The following is a 20,221-nucleotide window of genomic DNA, read 5'->3' on the forward strand; positions in this document are numbered from 1 at the left end:
TCGCTTTCCACAGGGTTGTACATATGGGCAAGCCCACCACAGTAGATACGAGTTCCACACTCTCTATCTACATCCTTCCCAGCCTTTGCTGTTCTCTGACTTTTTGAATCAGGCCTTCATTGTGGGTGGATATTTCATGGTTGTTATGTTTTGCATTTCCTCATGTGTTTGTTAGCCATCCAAATGTTGCCCTAAGATACATTTAAATTTAATTCTAGCATTATGTTTATTCTCATCAATGCCACAGGTTCGATCTATCATACATTTTATATACCATATATACTCATGTATAAGCCGAGATTTTTCAGCACACTTTTAATGCCGTTTTTGTGGTAAAATTAGGTGCCTCAGCTGATAATTCCGGTCGGCTTCTACTCGAGTAGATCAAGTAGATCGTAAGGTGATCGTTCTGGATTTCCTAAAATCCCTTTCTTATATTATTTCTACTCACATAAAATGGTGGTCCTATACATAGAATATACAAAATAATTGGATAATTCTCATAACTCTCAATAATTGGATAAAACAGATTGTAGAGAATAAAGCTACAGTGGGAGAACAGGACAACTATATAACCCCTAAAGTAAGTTTTAAAGGGTTTTGAATAAAGAATATGTTCACTTCACAGGAGACTCATGTGTTTGTAGTCCCTTGGTAATGCAACCTGTTAATGTATTCAGCTTCTCACTAAAATGTTGAAGGTGCCACAAAAGAAAGTGTCTGTTTTCTACTTCCCTACAATTAACCACTGGAATCTTGATAGAGACTCGTTCTATTCTGACACACAACAGGTAGCCATGGGTCAGAATCACCTCAATGGCAATGGTTACTATGGTGGCGTGGCAATGTACTGGGTCCTGTGTAAGTAAGAGACATAAAGTCTGGGGTCTCCCCTTTATATTTCTGTAACTGTGGGTACATTGTTTCCAATCTTCTGTCGTTTTTAACATGACCATAATCATATCTACCTAGTTACTACGTGTTAGGCGATTTAATATATGTGGACTGTAGAAGAAAGTTTTAAAGTGCAATAGAATGTGTTCTCTTGTGTACCATGGAATGACAAAAGCTTCAGAGAAAAGCAGTCCATTGCTGGATGTCACGAGGAATAGGCAATACATGATCTAGCCATTCAGACATCAAAATCAATGCCATCTAGGGTGATCAAAGCAGTCATGAGTGATTGTGGGCTTGGGTTCTATCTTAAGAAAAGAAAGGTAATCACCACTATTTGATCCTGCATTATGAATGGAGGATTTTAAATGCAAAATTATCTTCTAAAATGCCAAAAGTTATTCATGGAATTTTCCCCCCATAGCCTCACACTGTAACTGAACTGTTCTTGCCTGCTTAAACACCTTAGGGGTCTGACAGAGAGAAAAAGAACCTTTTGTCACCCCCCCTTGCTGAAACTCACAGTAAGCAAATCAATAGCACTTATAAGACTCATTTTCATAAAGCTGCTTACTTTAAAATACTTTTGGTGCCATTGATCTTTCAGCTCGCTTTCAGTGCAATTTTGTATCATCATATAAATTCAAAGATGACAAAAATCCTAGGCAGGCAAGACTCAAATAATAATAATAAGCATAAATCTTCCTTAAGTCACATTTATTACTCTATGGTCATAGCTTTTAAATTTTTTCATGGGTAGCTTTAACTTTTACATTGGTATAGATATCTTTTATTGTATTTTTGTTTACAGTTTACAGAATGTCACATGAGCAAAGACTATTTAATTAAACTATTTGCAATAAATATTGCATTTCTATTAAAACTCTTAAAATGTTAATATAACAATTTATTACATAAATTTCAAAATCAAGACACATTGGAGCAAATTTGAGAATAATCTCTGTTTTATTTTTGTTCTATCTAGTTTTACTTGTCTTAAATGGTAACTAGCCCATATAAATAGTTTGGTGCTAGTGTATGAACATATATTTAAAAAAACACAAATCCACTCTTCAGAGGTATCTGCTATTTATGAAGAATAAAAATGGAATCATGGCATTCATAATTACAATTTTTTGCCACTTAATATACAATGCTATATATATATAATTCTTAAATAGCTGTACTGAATATCATGGTATGACTTGTTTTGACTCTTAACTTTTAAAATATGCTATGGTGAGAGTTGTGTGTAAAACTTTATCCACTCATCCACTCTTGTTATTATTTGGAAAATAAGTATTTTATAGCAATTATCTTTCCACAAGACTAACTAAAATAATTTTAATCACTTTCTTTTAGATTAATTTTTAAGTTCATCTTAAGTTGACATATTTTTCCTATTGCTACAACATGATAAAACTTTTTTTGAGAACAGTCAGTCCAGTTATAAATGAAGCTAGGATATTTATAAGATTTAATCGGTCAAGAGCGCCGAGAAAGAAATCAGCCTCTGGTTTAAGCCAGAGGAACTGGTGGACTACAAGTCTTGTGGCTAAGACTGGATCTACGAGTAAGAGGCGGACAAAGCAGTCCCATCTCCGTGGGCCCATTGGCACTGTGCCTGTCCTGTGTACAGCTCTTCTTCCGGGGTTGGAAGCAATAGGATTGATGTCCTGTCTCCTTCCAAAGCACACTGGCGAATACAATAAAGTCTTTGGAGACTGGGGGGAATAAGATTTAAATCTACTTATATAAATGTGCACTGTAGATATTAGTTCCTCTTCCTAGAAGGAATCCTGGTGGTGCCCTGGGTTAAGCACTGGACTGCTGCTCACAAGGTGATGGTTCCACCCCTATAGCATCTCCTTCCATTGTTTCCCATCAAGATGAACACCCTCAGAAAGATAAAGAGCAGTCCTCTTTCCTATTGGACCTCTATGAATTAAAGTCAACTGGGTGGCAGTCAGGTTGGATTAGTTTTTTGGGTTTTTTTTTTTCCTTTCCTGGGAGAATCACAAGAAACTAATTATCTTCTTGCTTTAATATTGTGAAGAATTAAAAATAAGGAATTTATCTGAAGTCAAACTGGGAAGAGAGAAATTCTTGAATGTTATCTATGAAAGTTTCTCTACAACCAACTTTCTACAATTCGGGTGAATAGCCTTTGTTGAATTCTTGAAACTACTGTTACAATATATTTTCTTTTTACTGAAACAGCAGAATCTCAGACTTGTTTAATTTGAGGGTCCTTTTTTCCTTATATTTCAAAGAAAGTGATTTTTTTTAAGTAGCTGTCATATAAACAGTTTCTCAAAAGCCTCTAAAATGAAATAATAGTCAGCAGAGGTGTACGGTGTAAATTACTAAAAGCAGTGGCCTAAGGACAAGCTTAGCAGGAAGCACATTAAATCAGCCAGTCATAAGGCCAATAAAAGAGAAATTAAAAAGCACAGAGTAGGCTGAAAATAGTTTTAAAGATAGTGTTTCACATTGTCCTCTACAGAGATAAGTGCTGATAGTGCTGGGCCATCCGGACTCATCATTAACCAAGTAACTTTCCACTCAGATCCTCACAAGTAGGGAATACTTTCCGTGTATATATTCCACACATTTTCCCCCAATGTCTTGACAAGGTACCTGACAGCCTTACGTTGGCATGACAGAAAGAAGCAGAAAAGAAGAGTGTCAAAGCTTTATGTTGTTCTTAGCTGCCTGGTGGTCTTCCAACAACATGCCACAACGCCATGAGCATCCTCATGAAATACTGCCTGGTCTTGTGGAATCCCCATGAGTATTTCAGACAAGTCATCCAGAGGGTTTTCATTTGCTGAACATTAGCAGCAGATTGCCAGGAGTTTCTTCCTAGACTGTCTTAGTTTGAGAGTTCCACTGAAACCTCCCCACCACTGTTGCAATTTGCAAGCCTCTCCTGAGGTGGAGGCACAATGGCTGGCTCATCTGCACGTGAGGCAAAAGCTCACCGGAGAACCATTATTGCCCCCTTACCTGTATATCTACAATGTTAATATTTTCTGCATCAGGAGAAGACATTTATAATTAAAAATAAAGGCTTTAGGAGAAATGAGAGGGTTTTTCTTTACACAATTACTCTGAGAAAAAGCAAGAACAACAACCAAAAAGTAATATATTACCTACAAGGCCATATCCCCCCAAAAGGGATTTTTTTCTCAAAAATATGTATTTAAAATTTTTTTACAAGACAACCTTATCACCTTCAAAGTACTCCTAATTAAACTTAATACATTTGTCAAATCTCTGATTCCATTCTTGGAAATATTTTTCAAACTCATCTTCTTAGATGACTGCCAGCACCCCCATCCCGTTTTCTTTACCTCTTCTCTATCATCAAATCACTGTCTTTCATGTCCTCTTGATTCGTGGAAGCAAAAAGTCACACAGATCGACGTCAGGTGAGTCAGATGTGTGGGGCAAGAGCGCATGCTGTTTTTTGCCAAACACTGGCACACTGAGATGGCTATGTGAGCAGGTGCATTGTCATGGTGGCCAAACCAGTGCCCCATCTGCCACAAATCAGGCCTTTTGTGTCATACACTTCTATGCAATCTTTTCAGAACCTCTCAATAGAAAACTTGATGAGCAGTCTGACCTGGTGGAATTACCTCTTAATGCATTATCCCCCCCACCCCTCTCACATCAAAAAAAAGAAAGGAGTGTCATCTTGATCTTGTTTTCACTTGAACTTTTTTTGAGTGAGGTGATTGATAGTGTCTCCCGCTGGCTTCATTGATACTTGGTTTCAGAGTCATAAGAATAGCACCATGTCTCCTCACCAGTAATGACCTTGGGAAAAAATCCTGGGTAGCTAAGGAGCTGTTCTTTGAAAGCATGGCGTGTTTCTAGTCCACCTTCTTTTTCCTGGTCACTCAGAACCCGAGGCACAAACTTCACAGTGACCCTTCTTGCTCCCAAATCTTTGCTACAATTCACTGAACTGAGCTCCAAGATAGTCTTGATAAGGTCCCCATCTCTTCAATGGGCCTTCTTCGGTTTTCAAGCACAAGTGCATGAATTTTGTCAACATTTTCGTCCATTCAAGAAGTTGACAGACTTCCAGAACGAGCTTTGGCCTCAGCCGACATTTCACCTTGTTTGAAATGAAGAAACCACTCCTACACTTGAGGTTTTCCCATCTCCCTGTCCTCGTAAGCTGTGTTCAACATCACAGCCGTTTCTGCAGAATGTTTCCCAAACAGGAAATGGCATTTCAGAGCCACACTCTGTTCTCCTAAATCAGCCATCACAAAAAACGAGGTTTGAGCAAAACTGCTTTTATGAAGAAATTCACTGTGACCAGAGAGAGGATTCCCAGGTGATGCCTCTGGGTGCACTAACACACTAACTCAGAGCAAGTTGCTTGATGCTCCCATAGTGGGGAAAATGGCTACTACGAAAGCTCCACTCCACCCAGGGGAGCTTTTCTCCTTTTGGAGACAGGGGTACCCCCTTGTATAATTTTAAGGGAAATAATTAAGAGGAAAATATATCCTTTTTTTATTAGAAGGAAGGTATAGAAGGGAAACCTATAGATTCAATAAGAAGTATATTTTGAATTTTTTTATTTTAAATACGCAGATTTAGTATTTAAAATTTTAATGAAGTGAAAATTATATATAGAAGTTTGCCATTTAACTATTTCTAAATACATATTTCAGTGACATTGATTCATGCTATTTATTTCCAATATTTTTTTTGCATCAACTCCAACAAACATTATCTCTTTAACAGTAATTCCAATTTCTTCTTCCCTTCAGCCACTAGTAGTCACGAATAAACTTTTGTCTCCATGGATGTGCTTACTAAAAGGAGTGGAATTATGTGGCACTTGTCTTTTTAAGTCTTGCTTAAGAATCAGCACACCAAATAATCAAAGGAACAGTCCTATAAACCAAGACACCAAGATGAAACCTTCTGCTGCTGAGCTGCAATCAGTAATTGTCCTACTGCATCTTAAAAATCTCTGAAGAAGAATAAGAGTAAATGTTTATATTTTCTGCTCTATATTCATTGCTATTATAATACTTTCACAATAGGCCACATCCAGGAGTTCCAAACAATTGAGATAGTAAGAAAACAAATCCATTGAAGATACGCAATGAAACATGTAATAATGTTTCTTACTTGGAATCTTCTTTTTAAAATAAATGTCATACAGTCTCAGGTTTCTGGACATTGCCATGAATTGATTCAGACACAGGTCAACCCAAGAGAGGGTTTCTGAGAGAGGCATAGACAGTCTCATCTTTCTCCTGTGAAGAGGCTGCGGGATTTGAATGGCTCACCTCTCAGGTAGCTAGCTGCCCAATGCCTAACCCACAACACCAAAAGGGCGCCTTCATGGAGGTACAGGATAATCATGATTTCTTTCCCACACCATTGGCTTGAACTCAGCAATTACTTAAAAGGTATGCCTGTGTCTATCGGTACAGGTATAAAAAAATAATATGGTATTATAAGGCTCAGAATATCAAAATTACATACAGAACTTTTCTTTATAAAATTTTAATAATGTTTTAAAATCTTTAAATATGGCGGCTGTAATGGTACAACATTGAAAACTTCAACACCTATTATTAGAAGAATCACTTAGAAAAGTGACAACATAATTGAGTGTTAGTCATTATGGAAATCATATGAAGCTATGGAATAGGAGTGAGTATGTCAAAATAAATAAACTTTCAAATTATGTACATCATCATATGTAAAATGTGTATATTTATATTGGAAAGGGATAAATGAGTACATTTCAGGATTTCGTTATAAATAAGTGAAGAAGTTTACACAATGAGGTAATCCCACTGCTGTAGAGTTCATTACCAACTCACAGAGACTTGATAGCAGTGCTGCTGTTCTGTGAGGATTCTGACACCGTCAACCTTTAGGGGAGTAGACAGTCTCATTTTCCTCCCAAGGAACACTGATGGGTTTCAACCGCTGACCTAGCAGTCAGCAGTCAAGAGGACCCATACCATTTAAATGATGTAAGCGGCACAATCATTTAACCCCTGGAAAGCTGAAGCTAGAAAAGAATACTTATATTTTACCCAATCATCATTCTACTATGCTGCTGTCATAATTGCATTTCTTATATTTTTACAAGGATTAAATTGTTAGCCTGGAGTACAAAGTAATTATGAGACAAAATGTAAACGTTGGTAATATTGCTGTATGATACTATACATTATGCTGAAAATCAAGCATGTAAATAAGGACAGTTTCAAAAATTGTACTAAATTGATAGGCTTAAATCATTGTCTAATTTGTATAATTTACTTTAAAGTTATAAATTTTCCATAAAGCACCATTTAATACATTATTGCATTATAATTCAAGAACATTAATGCAATTTCCTACAGGGATACATTTATTAATGGTGGCTTATTAATAGAGAATGTGATTAAATTTAAATAGTGAATTATCTGAGCTCTTACTCTTATTTATCACATTATCCATTTGTGAGTTAGCTCATAGAAAGAAACTCTTCTGTTTCTTAACAATTTCCCTGATTATTCATTTAAGATTATATTTTAGTCTAACAATAAGGCTTTCATTTCACACCCAGACTTAAAAACAGTTTGTTAAAAACTTATTTCTAGAAACTGAACTTGTCCCTACAAATGTAAGAATATATATAAGATAAAAAAACAATATTTAGAAATAAAGTATGAAATTCAACGATTAGATCATTCATAGAATTTAAACTATATTCATTGTAATCACACAAATCTATTTTTTCTAATCTTATTATCAACTGGATTTGGGATATTAATTCAGATTAGAAATACATCATGAGTTCATAATAATACTTCTGATTAAAATTTACTGTTGGATTTTTATTTATGTTCATTGCTCTCTCTCAGAAACAATACTTGTTCTGTTTAACCCCAATATTCATTTTCTTTATTCTTCAGTACACATGCCACAGTCAGAATTACAGTAAGAATATTACTCCACCCCTATGATTGCTAAAAGTGGTTTAATATTTTTATATTGTTTATCTATTTATTTTTTATGTGCTGTGCTGCTCACTGCAAGGTCAGCAGATCTAAACCAGCAGGCACTTTTCAGGAGAAAGATGAGCCATTCTAATCCTATAAAGATTTACGGTCTCAGGAGTCCACAGGCGAGGTTCTAAACGGTCTTCTCAGACAGCTAGCATCAGCATTGACGGTGTGCAAGAGTTGAGCGTGAGAGGCCTCTAGAATAGATCCTGTTGTGAGGGTAGGTCAATGACATGTTTTAATTTAATAGCTCTTCTTTCTGGTTATACTTTCAACTCACTTCATAGGTTTGTTTTATTTTCTTTACCATTTTTGAGGTGTGTTTAAAAATAGTGTTGGCTAATTATTTAAGATAGGCACAGAGATACAAAGTATATTAACAAAGTATATTTGTAGAAGTCTAATTTGATCCCTGTCTTATCCAATATATTACCTCACACCATTTAGAATAACATTATTTTTTATTCTTAGATTTTTTTCTTACAGTATTTTCCCCAAAAAACCACTTTAATGGGAGCTAATATAGATATTTTATTTTTTCCATAGTTCCATCACATCCAGCAGTAGTGTACCATCACTACCATAATTAGTTTCAAAACATTCTCTTCCATCTTGAACCTTACCATCGTATCGCCTTTACCCTCTCACCCTCCCACCTACTGTACTCGCCAGGAGCCCTTATAGTACTTGTTATTTCCATGGGCTCATCAATCCTGGGATTTATATATTGTGACACATGTAACAAAAATTCTCAAGAGGGTTACCACCAATGACAAAATACATTTGCGATAAAGCCCAATATGAAATAAACACACACACGCACACACAGAGAAAATGTTGAAAACCAGGTAAGGCCCAATGTGCATCAGAGGGAGCATCAACTGATAACGTTTTAGCCATTCAAGTCCGGTTTATCATTTTAATTTCCTATACTCAACTCTCCAATGCACTCGGTTTGGTAACCAGTTTCTTCTCATCCCGCTATTAGCCATACAGCGAAATCACCTGAGGCTCATTTACTGTGCAGAGCTCATCAATATATCTTGGGCTTCCACTGTCATCCATAGCCTTCTGCAAACCAGAATATCACAATTTAGGCTCTAATGCTATTCCCTCCTTCCTCTTTGGATTATATTATTTACAATCCTTGGGTCACTGATGTTGGTGTGCTTCTTACATGTGCACTTAGTTGACATCTCACTTAGATGTCCGTATGTTTGGAAACAAGCATACACCTCACTCCGATGTCTGTTTGTTTGAAAAAAAGCCTTTAAGCCCCAGACGCTATTTTATCTGATATCTGGGCACCATCTAATGTCTTCACCACACTTTGCTATTGCGCCCATATCTTCTATGTTACATTAATGAGGTGGAGTATAAAACAGGGCCATGATGTAAGAACTAATTGTTGCTAAATTGGAGCTAGGATTTAGTGTAGACCCAAATCCATTTCTGACTCTGTTTTTTTATGTGTCTTTGCCTCCCTTTAGAGATCTCCCTACTAATTTATGGTAGAGATATTTTTTATCATCTTCATAGGGCATAAACTTATTCCATTAATTAGTTTTTGATTAGCTCCTGGTACTCCTTTTTTAAAACATTGTTGAGAGAGAGAGATTGAGCCAGTGTAGGCTAACTTCATATTAAAATACCTGAATGATTTTCTTGTTCACTGAGAATGTCAGTCACAGGTTTGCCAGAATAATATATACCCTACTACAACATAAGGGCATTGACATAATAAGTCAACGATTCTCTGTCTAGCAACAGTTCAACAATCTTGGTATAACTGTCTTCTGCTTTTTCAAACACCATGAATGTTCAGTCTTAAGTCCTCAGGTTACAAGTGTGTTAGAGACAGGGTCCAGTTCACTTAGTGGAATGTCTACATCACATCTCTTTGGGGCAGCCTTAAAGTATTGTATACATTTTCCACCGTGCTTATTTCATTTATTTCCTAAGTTTACAAATAAATCTCAGTGAACAGTTGGCAGCTGGGTAAATATGTAGCTTTGTATTTACGCAGTATACCTATAGGATAGATACCAAAAACTCTAGGTGTAAATGAATATTTCATTTCATCTCAAATTGCTGAATTTTACTTTGTGTTACACCATTTTGTACTTCCACCAGCAAAATGTGTTAAAAAGTGTATTTAAAAGGTTATTCTCTAATGCATAACCAGTAGAGCATGTGATTTAACTTTTGCAATTTTGTCATTATTACAGGTAAGAAGTGATATCTCAGGATAGCTGAACTTCCCTTTTTAAATGTGAATTTTAGCATCTATTGTCAAACACTCCTGTCTTAAAAAATATTTTGTGAAAGATTTGATGAAAATAATCTTAAGTTTGCATTATTAAATAATTTACACAAGTAAAATAAAGTAGACATTACTCTAAAAAGAAACATCAGTAGTTACATATTTCAATTCTAGTCACCTGTTACAAGACTCATGTAAGTTACGTGATCTGCACATTGATCAGCAGTAATTTATAGTGGTTAAGAGGTTTCTGTAATAAGCTTTTGTATTGAATGGAAATAAACCCTGTAGAAGATCCTGTAATTGTAGAATTTTTTCTACAATAGATTTAAACTTAGTAAAATATAGGAGTTGAGTTTATTACACTTTAATTCCATAGCTGTAATTTTTTTTTAAGTTTAAAGAAAAGTACTCTTCTCTAAGAAGACTAAAAGAGGCTCTTTATTTTTATCATATCTAGGTTTTTTTCTATGATCACTAATAATGTTTCTGAATATAGTTTGATACTTTATTAGAATTGAATAGATTTGATCCTACATCATCAGCAACCAGTGTCCCCTTCAACAAGAATGGTTTTCCTGGGAAGAAAAAAAGTAAAGAAAATGCTGCAGAAAAGCATTTCAGCCGATTAATTCTGTTATTTTCTTTCATTTCAGCGCCTTCTCTCATAGGAATGGTAAGGAAGGACTGGGCATCCCAAAACAGCATTGCCCTGTCATGGCAAGCGCCTGCCTTCTCCAGTGGAGCCATTCTGGACTACGAGATCAAGTACTATGAGAAAGTAGGTCTCATTTAAAGCCTTATGAAAATCTGCATTTACATACACAGATATGTATATATTGAATATGTTATTATTCGATATTATTTTACTTCAAATCCCTTCTTTGACTTAATCTCATACCTACTGTTCCTTTGGATCATTTCAAATTTACTGTTGTGCTTACAATTTCATAACTGATTTGTCTTATGTCAAATTAAAGTGTAAGATGGAAGAGGTTCACCTCTACTGTAATCTACTCTCGGGAATCTTACAGTTTAGTAAAAAGTATAAATTCCTTCATCTTACATTTCAATTGCCATAATGTTCTTGTAATTCACTTGAAAATAATTGTAAAATATTATTACTATGAAGCAAAGTAAGGTATTGTAATCTGTATCTTTTGCCCATGAGTTCAGAGTTACTATAAATTGCTCCCTCAATGCAAGAACACTTTCTTCTATTAAATTGGCATTCTATGATGCTCACCTTCCTGACACTACCACTGAAGACAAAGCGGGTAAATAAGCAAATGTGGTGAAGAAAGCTAATAGTGCCCGGCTATCAAAAGATATAGCATCTGGGGTTTTAAAAGCTTGAAGGTAAACAAGCAGCCATCTAGATCAGAAGCAACAAAGCCCACATGGAAGAATCACACCAGCCTGTGTGATCACAAGGTGCTGAAGGGATCAGTTATCAGGCATCAAAGAACAAAAAAGCATACCATTGGGTGCTCACCTCCATGATACGATTGCTGAAGACAAATGGGTGCATAAAACAAATGTGGCGAAGAAAGTTGATGGTGCCCAGCTATCAAGAGATACAGTGTCTGCGGTCTTAAAGGGTTGAAGGTAAACAAGAGGCCATCTAGCTCAGAAGGAACAAAACCCACATGGAAGAAGAATACCAGCTTGTGCAATCACGAGGTGTTGAAGGGATAGGGTGTAAGGCATCATCAGAACAAAAAAATCTTACCATAGTGAATGAGGGAGAGAGTGCAGAGTGGAAACCCAAAGCCCATTTGTAGGCCACTGGAGATCCCTTTGCAGAGGGGTCTCGGGGAGGAGATGAGCCAGGCAGGGTGAGATGTAGCAACAATGAAAAATACAACTTTCCTCTAATTCCTAAAAGCTTACCCCCACACCCCTACTATCATGATCCCAATTCTACCTTGCAAGTCTGATTAGACCAGAGGATGTACACTGGTACAGATAGGAACTGGAATCACAGGGAATCCAGGATGGATGATCCCTTCAGGACCAGTGGTGTGAGTGGCAATACTGGGAGCGTAGAGGGAGAATGGGTTGGAAAAGGGGAACCGATTACAAGGATCTACATGTGACCTCCTCCTTGGGGGACGGACAACAGAAAAGAGGGTGAAGGGAGACGTAGGACAGGGCAAGATATGACAAAATAGTAAATTATAAATAATCAAGGGTTCATGAGGGAGTGGGGAGCAGGGAGGGAGGGGAAAAATGAGGAGCTGATGCCAGAGGCTTCAGTGGAGAGCAAATGTTTTGAGAATGGTGAGGGCAATGAATGTACAAATGTGCTTTACACAATTGATGTACATATGGATTGTGATAAGAGTTGTATGAGCCCCTAATAAAAACTATTAAAAAATTGTTCACCACTTGTCTCTCCTGCTAGAAGCTCTAACTCTGATATTTCAAAGACCAGTCAGGACCCCAAAGTGAAGCAGTTTCAGCAGAGCTTTCAGACAAGACGAAATAGGCTATCCACTTCAGAGGAACGAGCCATTGAAAACCCGACAGATAACAAGGCCAGTTACTGAGAACTCAGAGCGGCTACAACAATAGTTCCAACATAAGAACAATTGTGAGGATGCACAGAGCCGGGCAGCGCATCCCTTGGTTGTACACAGGCTTACTAGGCATTGGAACCAGCCGAGGGCACCTAGCAACAGTAACATAAACTGGAAAGGATGATTTCAAGGATAAGTGGAAGAAAAGAATAAGAGGGTTTTTTTTAATTCTTCACATTCAGGTCAGCTCTATTATACAAAGTTATAAAGATGCACCTGTTTGATAAGTCAACTCAATCTTAATTTTCATATTTGTCTGTTTAAATTGTTCTTACTGGCTGTAATTTTTAGTTTATATGCATCTTCATATTTATGGTATTCACACTGTTCCTCTAGTTTACCTCCCACAATTCCTGACCATTAAAATACTCATATAGCTATCATAGCATGCAACATAATTAATTATGATAATACATCTCCTTCTACTAGTATCATTTCTGGAATACTGACAATGGGAACATTAAGATTTCCTAAGTAACACATGTAGCACAAAAAGAGAAATAGAATACTACTTTTATTTTTATTCTGCTTCTGAGCAAAGGTAAAGTTGATAGAGCGCTCTAGAGATAGCTAAGGCTTCCTGGTTGTGCAATGGGTAAGCATTTGGCTGCTAATAAAGATCAGCAGATCAAATCCACCAGCCACCCTGTGGGAGAAAGACGTGGCTTCTGAAATGATGTTCAACCTTGGAAACCGTATCAGGCAGTTCTAGTCTCTCTTGCAGAGTTGCTATGAGTCTGAATTAACTTGATGGGAATGAGAGTTCAGTACCATGGCTGTATGCAATTTACTATATGCATTCACTCTAGTGCAAAGTACAATGACATTATCTAGCCAGCAAAACACTCATTATAATTCATTGACATGAGTACATTCACAGGCCAATAAAGCATTGTAAATTAGAACATAGATTCTGTCAATTTGCCATGCTAGCATGTGCACAGAAATCCTGTTTTTACTAACATTTCAAATGTTATAACTGTTGCATGCTGACACAAATTACATGTTTTCTGCCTACTAGTTTAGATAGACCTGCTTGAACTCAAAAGTCGGATTATTTTTAAAGCAATGTATATATATCTATATATACATATGTATAAATATATCTTTGGAAAATGTCATAAGTAACTTACTCAGAATTTAAATAGCTTTCTGTGTTTTATAAAGGTGGTATTTTATACACAGAAAATTAGTGTCATTACCTATTCTTTTTCTTCCTATACATGACATTGGAAATAACTTATAATTTGTAATTCAGTACAAATCAATAAAAGGAGAATCATACTTTAAAATAAAACTTTAGAAATAAATAATACTTTTAAGAATAGTAATAGTAAAAAAAAAATTTTTGTAAGAATAGTAATAGTAAGAATAGTAACTAATAAAATATACATGTTTACTTTTAGATTTCAGACATTTAAATTTATCACATTAAATTTTACTTTAATCAGATAGATACGTTTATGAAGGGATTTTTGCTTTTCTGGTTTTTGGGGTAAGAAAATGGCAATGAGCCAATGCTAATGGCTTTAACACAGAGCTGAAGCCGAGGCTTCCTAATTCACGTTCTCACTCTATCATTAAGGCTGTGGCTAGAAAAAATTCAATCACTCTCTCTATGTCTCAGACTGCACACTTACAAAGTGGAAATAAGATATCTACGTGTTTTGTGGGTTGTGAAGAGTAATTATAAACTGACCTAAAGATGAAAAGCACTAACTCAGTATTAAATATCATTTAAACAAACTATAGGGAAACATTTGGCATATATTATAGTACAGTACAAAATTAGAAAATAATCACCTTGGGAATTTTGAAAAATTTAAACAACATAAACATACATATATATATAAACAATATATACAAACAAATAAAAATGCTAGAACACCAAGTTATTTCAGAGAGAGCATAACTGACCGGTAGGGTTTCCCTTTGTCTTCATGTTCCGTCTGTACATGTTACCTATCTTCATCTAGAACATCTTTTCTCCATATAAGGAAATATTTGTTATTTATTTGTAGTCAAGGCAAGTTGAAGTACATAGAGAGATTGAAATAAACATATACACAGACATACATATTTAATATTTGAGCCCAGGGAACAGTAGTCTCCCACCATAACTTAAGAATCGAATCCTGCTAACATCCCTCTAAAGGAGCCCTGGCGATATAGTGAGTTAGGCTTTGAGCTACTAACTCCAGGTCAGCAGTTCCAAACCACCAGCTGCTCCACAAGAGAAAGATGAGGCTATCTCTTCCTAGAAATATCTAGAGCCTCAGAAACCCTGGGGAGCAGTTCTCTTCTATGCTGCAGGCTCACGATGAGTTAGAATTGACTTGATGGAAGCGAGTTGATAATTTCCCTGTGAAGGAGCCTTTGGGGTACAGTGGATTGATTATGTGTTGGGCCCGCTCACTGCAGAGTCCGTGGCTCAAGGACATTGTTCAAAAAGAGAAGAGCAAAGTTCTCTGTTCTTGTGAAGATTCGCAACCTCCGAAACAAAAACAAGCAGCTCTATTCTGTCCTATAGGGTAATTTTTTTTTTACTTTTGAGATATATTTTATTCTTTTTTTTATTATTTTATTCAGGGCTCATACTATTCTTATCACAATCCATACATACATCCATTGTGTCAAGCACATATGTACATTTGTTGCCCTCATCATTCTCAAAACATTTGCCTTCTACTTTAGCCCTTAATATCAGTTGCTCATTTCCCCTTCCCTCCCCACCCCCTCCCTCCTGAACCCTTCATAATTCATAAATTATTATTATTTTGTCATAAGTTATACTGTCCAACGTCTACCTCCACCCTCTTCTCTGCTGTCCATCCCCCAGGGAGGAGGCTATACATAGATTCTTGTAATCAGTTCCCCCTTTCTATTCTACATTCCCTTCACCCTCCAGGCATCACCCCTCTCACCACTGGTCCTGAAGGAGTCATCTATCCTGGATTCCCTGTGTTTCCAGTTGCTATTTGTACAATATACATCCTCTGCTCTAGCCAGATTTGTAAGGTAGAATTGGGATCAGGATATTGGGGGGTGGGGTGGGGAGGAAGCATTTAAGAACTAGAGGAAAGTTATATGTTTCATTGTTGCTACCCTGCACCCTGATTGGCTCATCTTCTCCCCACAGCCCTTCAGTAAGGGGGTGTTCAGTTGCCTACAGATGGACTTTGAGTCTCCACTCTGCATTCACCCACCTTTACAATGATATGATTTTTTTGTTCTTTGATGCCTGACACCCAATCCCTTCGACACCAGCTCGTGGTCACACAGGCTGGTGTGCTTCTTCCATGTGGGCTTTGTTGCCTCTGAGGTAGTTGACTGCTTGTTTATCTTCAAGCCTTTGGTAATTTTATGAGTCGGAATCAACTTGGTAACAATAAGTTTGGTTTTAGTTTCGATGATATCCTTGTTTCTATGTGTGCAACATTTTTTTTTTACTTTTTATACTTTCAGCTGCTTCTCTATTTTTCCTGCTTGTCTTTATTTCCTGCCCCCATCTTGCATCTTTTATTATACTTTCCAAAGTTAATTTTACAAGAGCTGTGCATGTATGTATCTAACGCCTTCACTAAATTAAGAGCCTCTAACTTAGAGTATTCTACCTTATTGATATGCATCATGGAAACTCCAGCCACATCTACCTCTAGACAACTGATTTTGATAAAGGGGAAAAATACATTAAATGGGAAAGAGATAATCTCTTGAACAATTAGTGCTGGCAAAATTGGATCTGCTTCTGTAGAAAATAAACAGAACCCATAATAAAAAATGAAGTCAAGTTGGATCAAAGACATAAATGTAAATTCTAGGCCTACAAAAGTCATTAGTGAGATAACAGGGACAAACAAGGTCCATATTTCAATGCATAGTCATACTCTGAAACATCATGAAGGAAATACATAGAAAAGACAAAATAGGTGACTGACTAAGCCAAACTCACGGCCATGGAGTTGATGTCAACTCATACTCTAAGTGACTAGGATCTACTGAAAACAAGACGCTAATGTGCATAAAAAAACTTCATGTAAAAAGAGAACTCACAGACTAGGGAAAAATCTTTACTTATGATACAACAGACAAGGGACAAATCTTTAAAATCTATAGAAAACTATATCTCAATAACTAAATGACATATAGCACACTAAAAAAGTGGGCAAAGGACATAAACAGACAGTTCACAAAAAGGACATCCAAATGGCTAACAAACATGTGAAAAATATCCACAAGACCTGTGGTAGTTACATCATCTGGTGTTAATTTGAGAGGATTACAAGTGACCGGATGGAGTCTAGCCTGGCAATCAAGATTTAACCAATGATGCTGTGTGTGGGTATGGCCGTCTTCTAAGAATTCTGGAAACTCCTGTAGTTTCCTCCTTGAAGGTGGGAGATACTTTTCTCTCTCAGCTCACTCCCATGGAAACACTCTACTGACAAGACATGATGCTATGTCCTGGGAGCCACATGGACCTACCCTGAAGCAACCAACCTCTGGCGCATGAGAAGCCACATAGAGACCCCTGCCAGGACTGAGATACTTAAAACGCCACTGGATCCACAAGACTTCCAACCTACTGGCCTGCAATCCTCCTCCATTCAGCAGCATTGCATGTATTTCATGAGTCTGAAGAGGACTTCATAGATTGGTATCAGACATATGGGCTAATATTGGATTTATGGACTTAATCTGGACTGGACTGGGACTTTTTATCGATATCAAAATGCTCTTATCTATAAACCTCTTTCTTATTCACATATGAGTCTCCATGAATTTGTTTCTATAGTGTACTTGAACTAACACAAGACCCAAGCCATCCAGGAGATTCAAATCAAAACAAAGAGGAAACACCCTGTACACCAACAGCAACCCAATTCAAGAAAACAAAAAACAACAAACTCTGCAGAGAGATTTTAATTCTGCAATGGTGATGGGTCTGTAAACAGGTACAGCCATTGTGTAAAGCAATGGGGTGCTACCTCAAACAATGGAAAATAGGAATCCCATACAAGCCAGCGATATCTCTAATGAAATAAGAGCTATAACAAGAATATACATATTCAATCTCTATATACTGCTGCACTGTTCACAACAGCAAGAAGTTGGAAATAGCCCAAATACTCATCAGTAGACAAATGGATAAAGAAACTTGGCTACATACACACAATGGGATGCTATGCACTGCTAAAAAAACAATGTCGAAACCATGAAGCTCCTCATGACATGGATAAAATTGGAGAACATTATGTTGAATGCTGCAGTCAGTCACAAAAGGGAAAATGTCCTATGAGACCACTATTATTAGGATAAAAACCAAGCCAGAGAGTTGCATACCAAAGGGAACAGACTTTGGAGGTTCCCCTGGGAGGAAGATGAAGCAGTGGACAGATAAGATTGCATGAAAGGGAGGATGGAGTTCCTTAGGAGGAAAAGAGAAACCAGGGGAGGGGGTTAGAAAAGAATATGGAAGGATATGTTGATGAGGCTTTTAAAATGTTGAATGCAGAGTTCATATGAAATATAAACCCTGCCTAATTCACAGTAATAAAATCCATTTTAAGAAACCTCCCACCAATGCCTAATACAATTATTTGCTTTTGTCAACAACATAAACCTTCGAAGATACACCAGAAATTAGAATAGCATAGATTATTTATTATGAGTAGATGCATTTAAAATTTGTCAGGATCAAACTAAAAGTATCTGACAGGCAAGGTGCTGCCAAAAATGGGAGAGTACCAGCAGGCTGTGTAGATGGAGCCCAAACAGGTGGTGTCCTGAAGTCATGAAGCCGTCCTTTCACATTAGTGCCTCAGAATCCAGAGTCAGACTACAGTCAGGGTTTTAGGTAGGGTCCGTGTGTTGTAAACTTAGAATCACCAAGGATATGCCATATATGAAAGGGTATCTGCAAATTTCATCAAGAACATTTTCTTTAAGGAAGGATTCTTATTCCTGACCTTGAATTGACCTCATTCAGCTAGCCCAGGACAATTTTTTTTAAATGTAGTGTCTCAAGATTTCACAAAGAAAAATATTGAATTAGATTACTTTGTGTTCAGAACCTAGAAAGGAATTAGAAAAGTTACACAACCATTGTGAGATTACTGGTAGCAATTTAAAAAGAACGGAGTAAGGGAAGGAGAGAAAGTACTTTGTGTTTTCCACGGCCTCATCGAGCAACCCTATAGGACAAGGTAGAATTTTGTGCAATAGTCTGCTCAATGGTAAACGTTTATGGGGATCTAAAGCTCAGCTTTCTCCTGCAGAGCAGGATAGTGATTTCAAACTGTGGACTTGGAGCATTGCAGTTCAACAAGTAACCACTACGATACCACTACAACCTTCCTTAACTGAGTAGATAGCTAGTAACTAAGAGATAGTCATTGCTAAGCAGTGGTGATATATCAGCCATTCTTTGTTTTTTTGTTGTTGTTTTTTTATGTCAGCCATTCTTTTGCTGTTTTGCATGAATTGAATAAATAACCCTCGTAACAATCCTCTGAGTTATATATTCTTCCCATTTTGCAGATGAGGCAACGAAGGTATATGAAAATTAATTTCACCCCAATCATACAGACCTTTAAGTAGTTGTTAACATTAGCCAACCATGGTAGTGCATGACAATTGGAGATCTCGATAAAGTCTGTGTTTTGTTTTGTTTTCTGCTGATGCTGATTTTCTGGGTTCCCTGAGACTAAACACTTCATTACTCTCCAATGTACATTTGCATCTGTAAAATGGCAGCAATAAAACCTACCTATTTCACAAGGGTGCTGTACAACTCCACTAATTACCAACCAGTAGCTCATTTTCCACACATGAATTTCCCATAACAGTTCATTATTCCTATATTCAATATTTAAAGACACTGTGACTAGTAAAATCTTCTCTGCAAAGTACTCTTGTTAATTTTTACAATAGTCAGCAGTTTTCAGATCTTGCTCAGTAAAACTCATCATGAGAACAGAAGCATTTTTTATCTCCAGATGGTCAATAATAATCTATCTACAACACTGAATTAATTTCACTTACCAGTGTTTCCCTTGGTCCAGAGAATATAGAATATAAAATAAAAGTATGCCAAAGCATTAATTAAAAAATGTATAATTTTACAACATTTGAGAACAGTGCATTGTTAAAAGATTAAATTCATGAAAGACATTTAATCATGGAATATATTTTCATCACTCAGAGCTGATTTTAAAGTATCTACTTTTGAGGGAAGGTTGAATTATTGATGTCCTTTCTCAGTTTCTCATACTTTTCACCATAAAATTTTGCAATAATTATTGGTTTGGTAGTGGGGCGGCAGGTGGAAATTGGGCCTCCTCATGCGCACTCCCCTAATACAAGAACACCTTGCCCAACTAAACGGTCATTTTATAGCTACCTTCCTGACATGATCGCTGAAGACAGATGTGTGCATG

At 36.8% G+C, this 20,221-nt stretch overlaps 1 protein-coding gene across 1 annotated transcript in view; it reads left to right on the forward strand.

Annotated features, from left to right (window-relative positions):
* Nucleotides 1–20,221, forward strand: part of EPHA6 (EPH receptor A6) — a 1,133,516-nt gene that overhangs the window by 662,079 nt on the left and 451,216 nt on the right. The window contains exon 6 of the mRNA XM_045286264.1: nucleotides 10,857–10,981. Coding sequence (XP_045142199.1) covers nucleotides 10,857–10,981 — 125 coding nt within the window. The remainder of the gene's footprint in view (nucleotides 1–10,856; nucleotides 10,982–20,221) is intronic.

The sequence above is a fragment of the Echinops telfairi genome, unplaced genomic scaffold (assembly GCF_000313985.2).
Source record: "Echinops telfairi isolate 266 unplaced genomic scaffold, ASM31398v2 ScPeMD7_6;HRSCAF=24_1, whole genome shotgun sequence".
NCBI classification, from domain to species: Eukaryota; Metazoa; Chordata; class Mammalia; order Afrosoricida; family Tenrecidae; genus Echinops; species Echinops telfairi.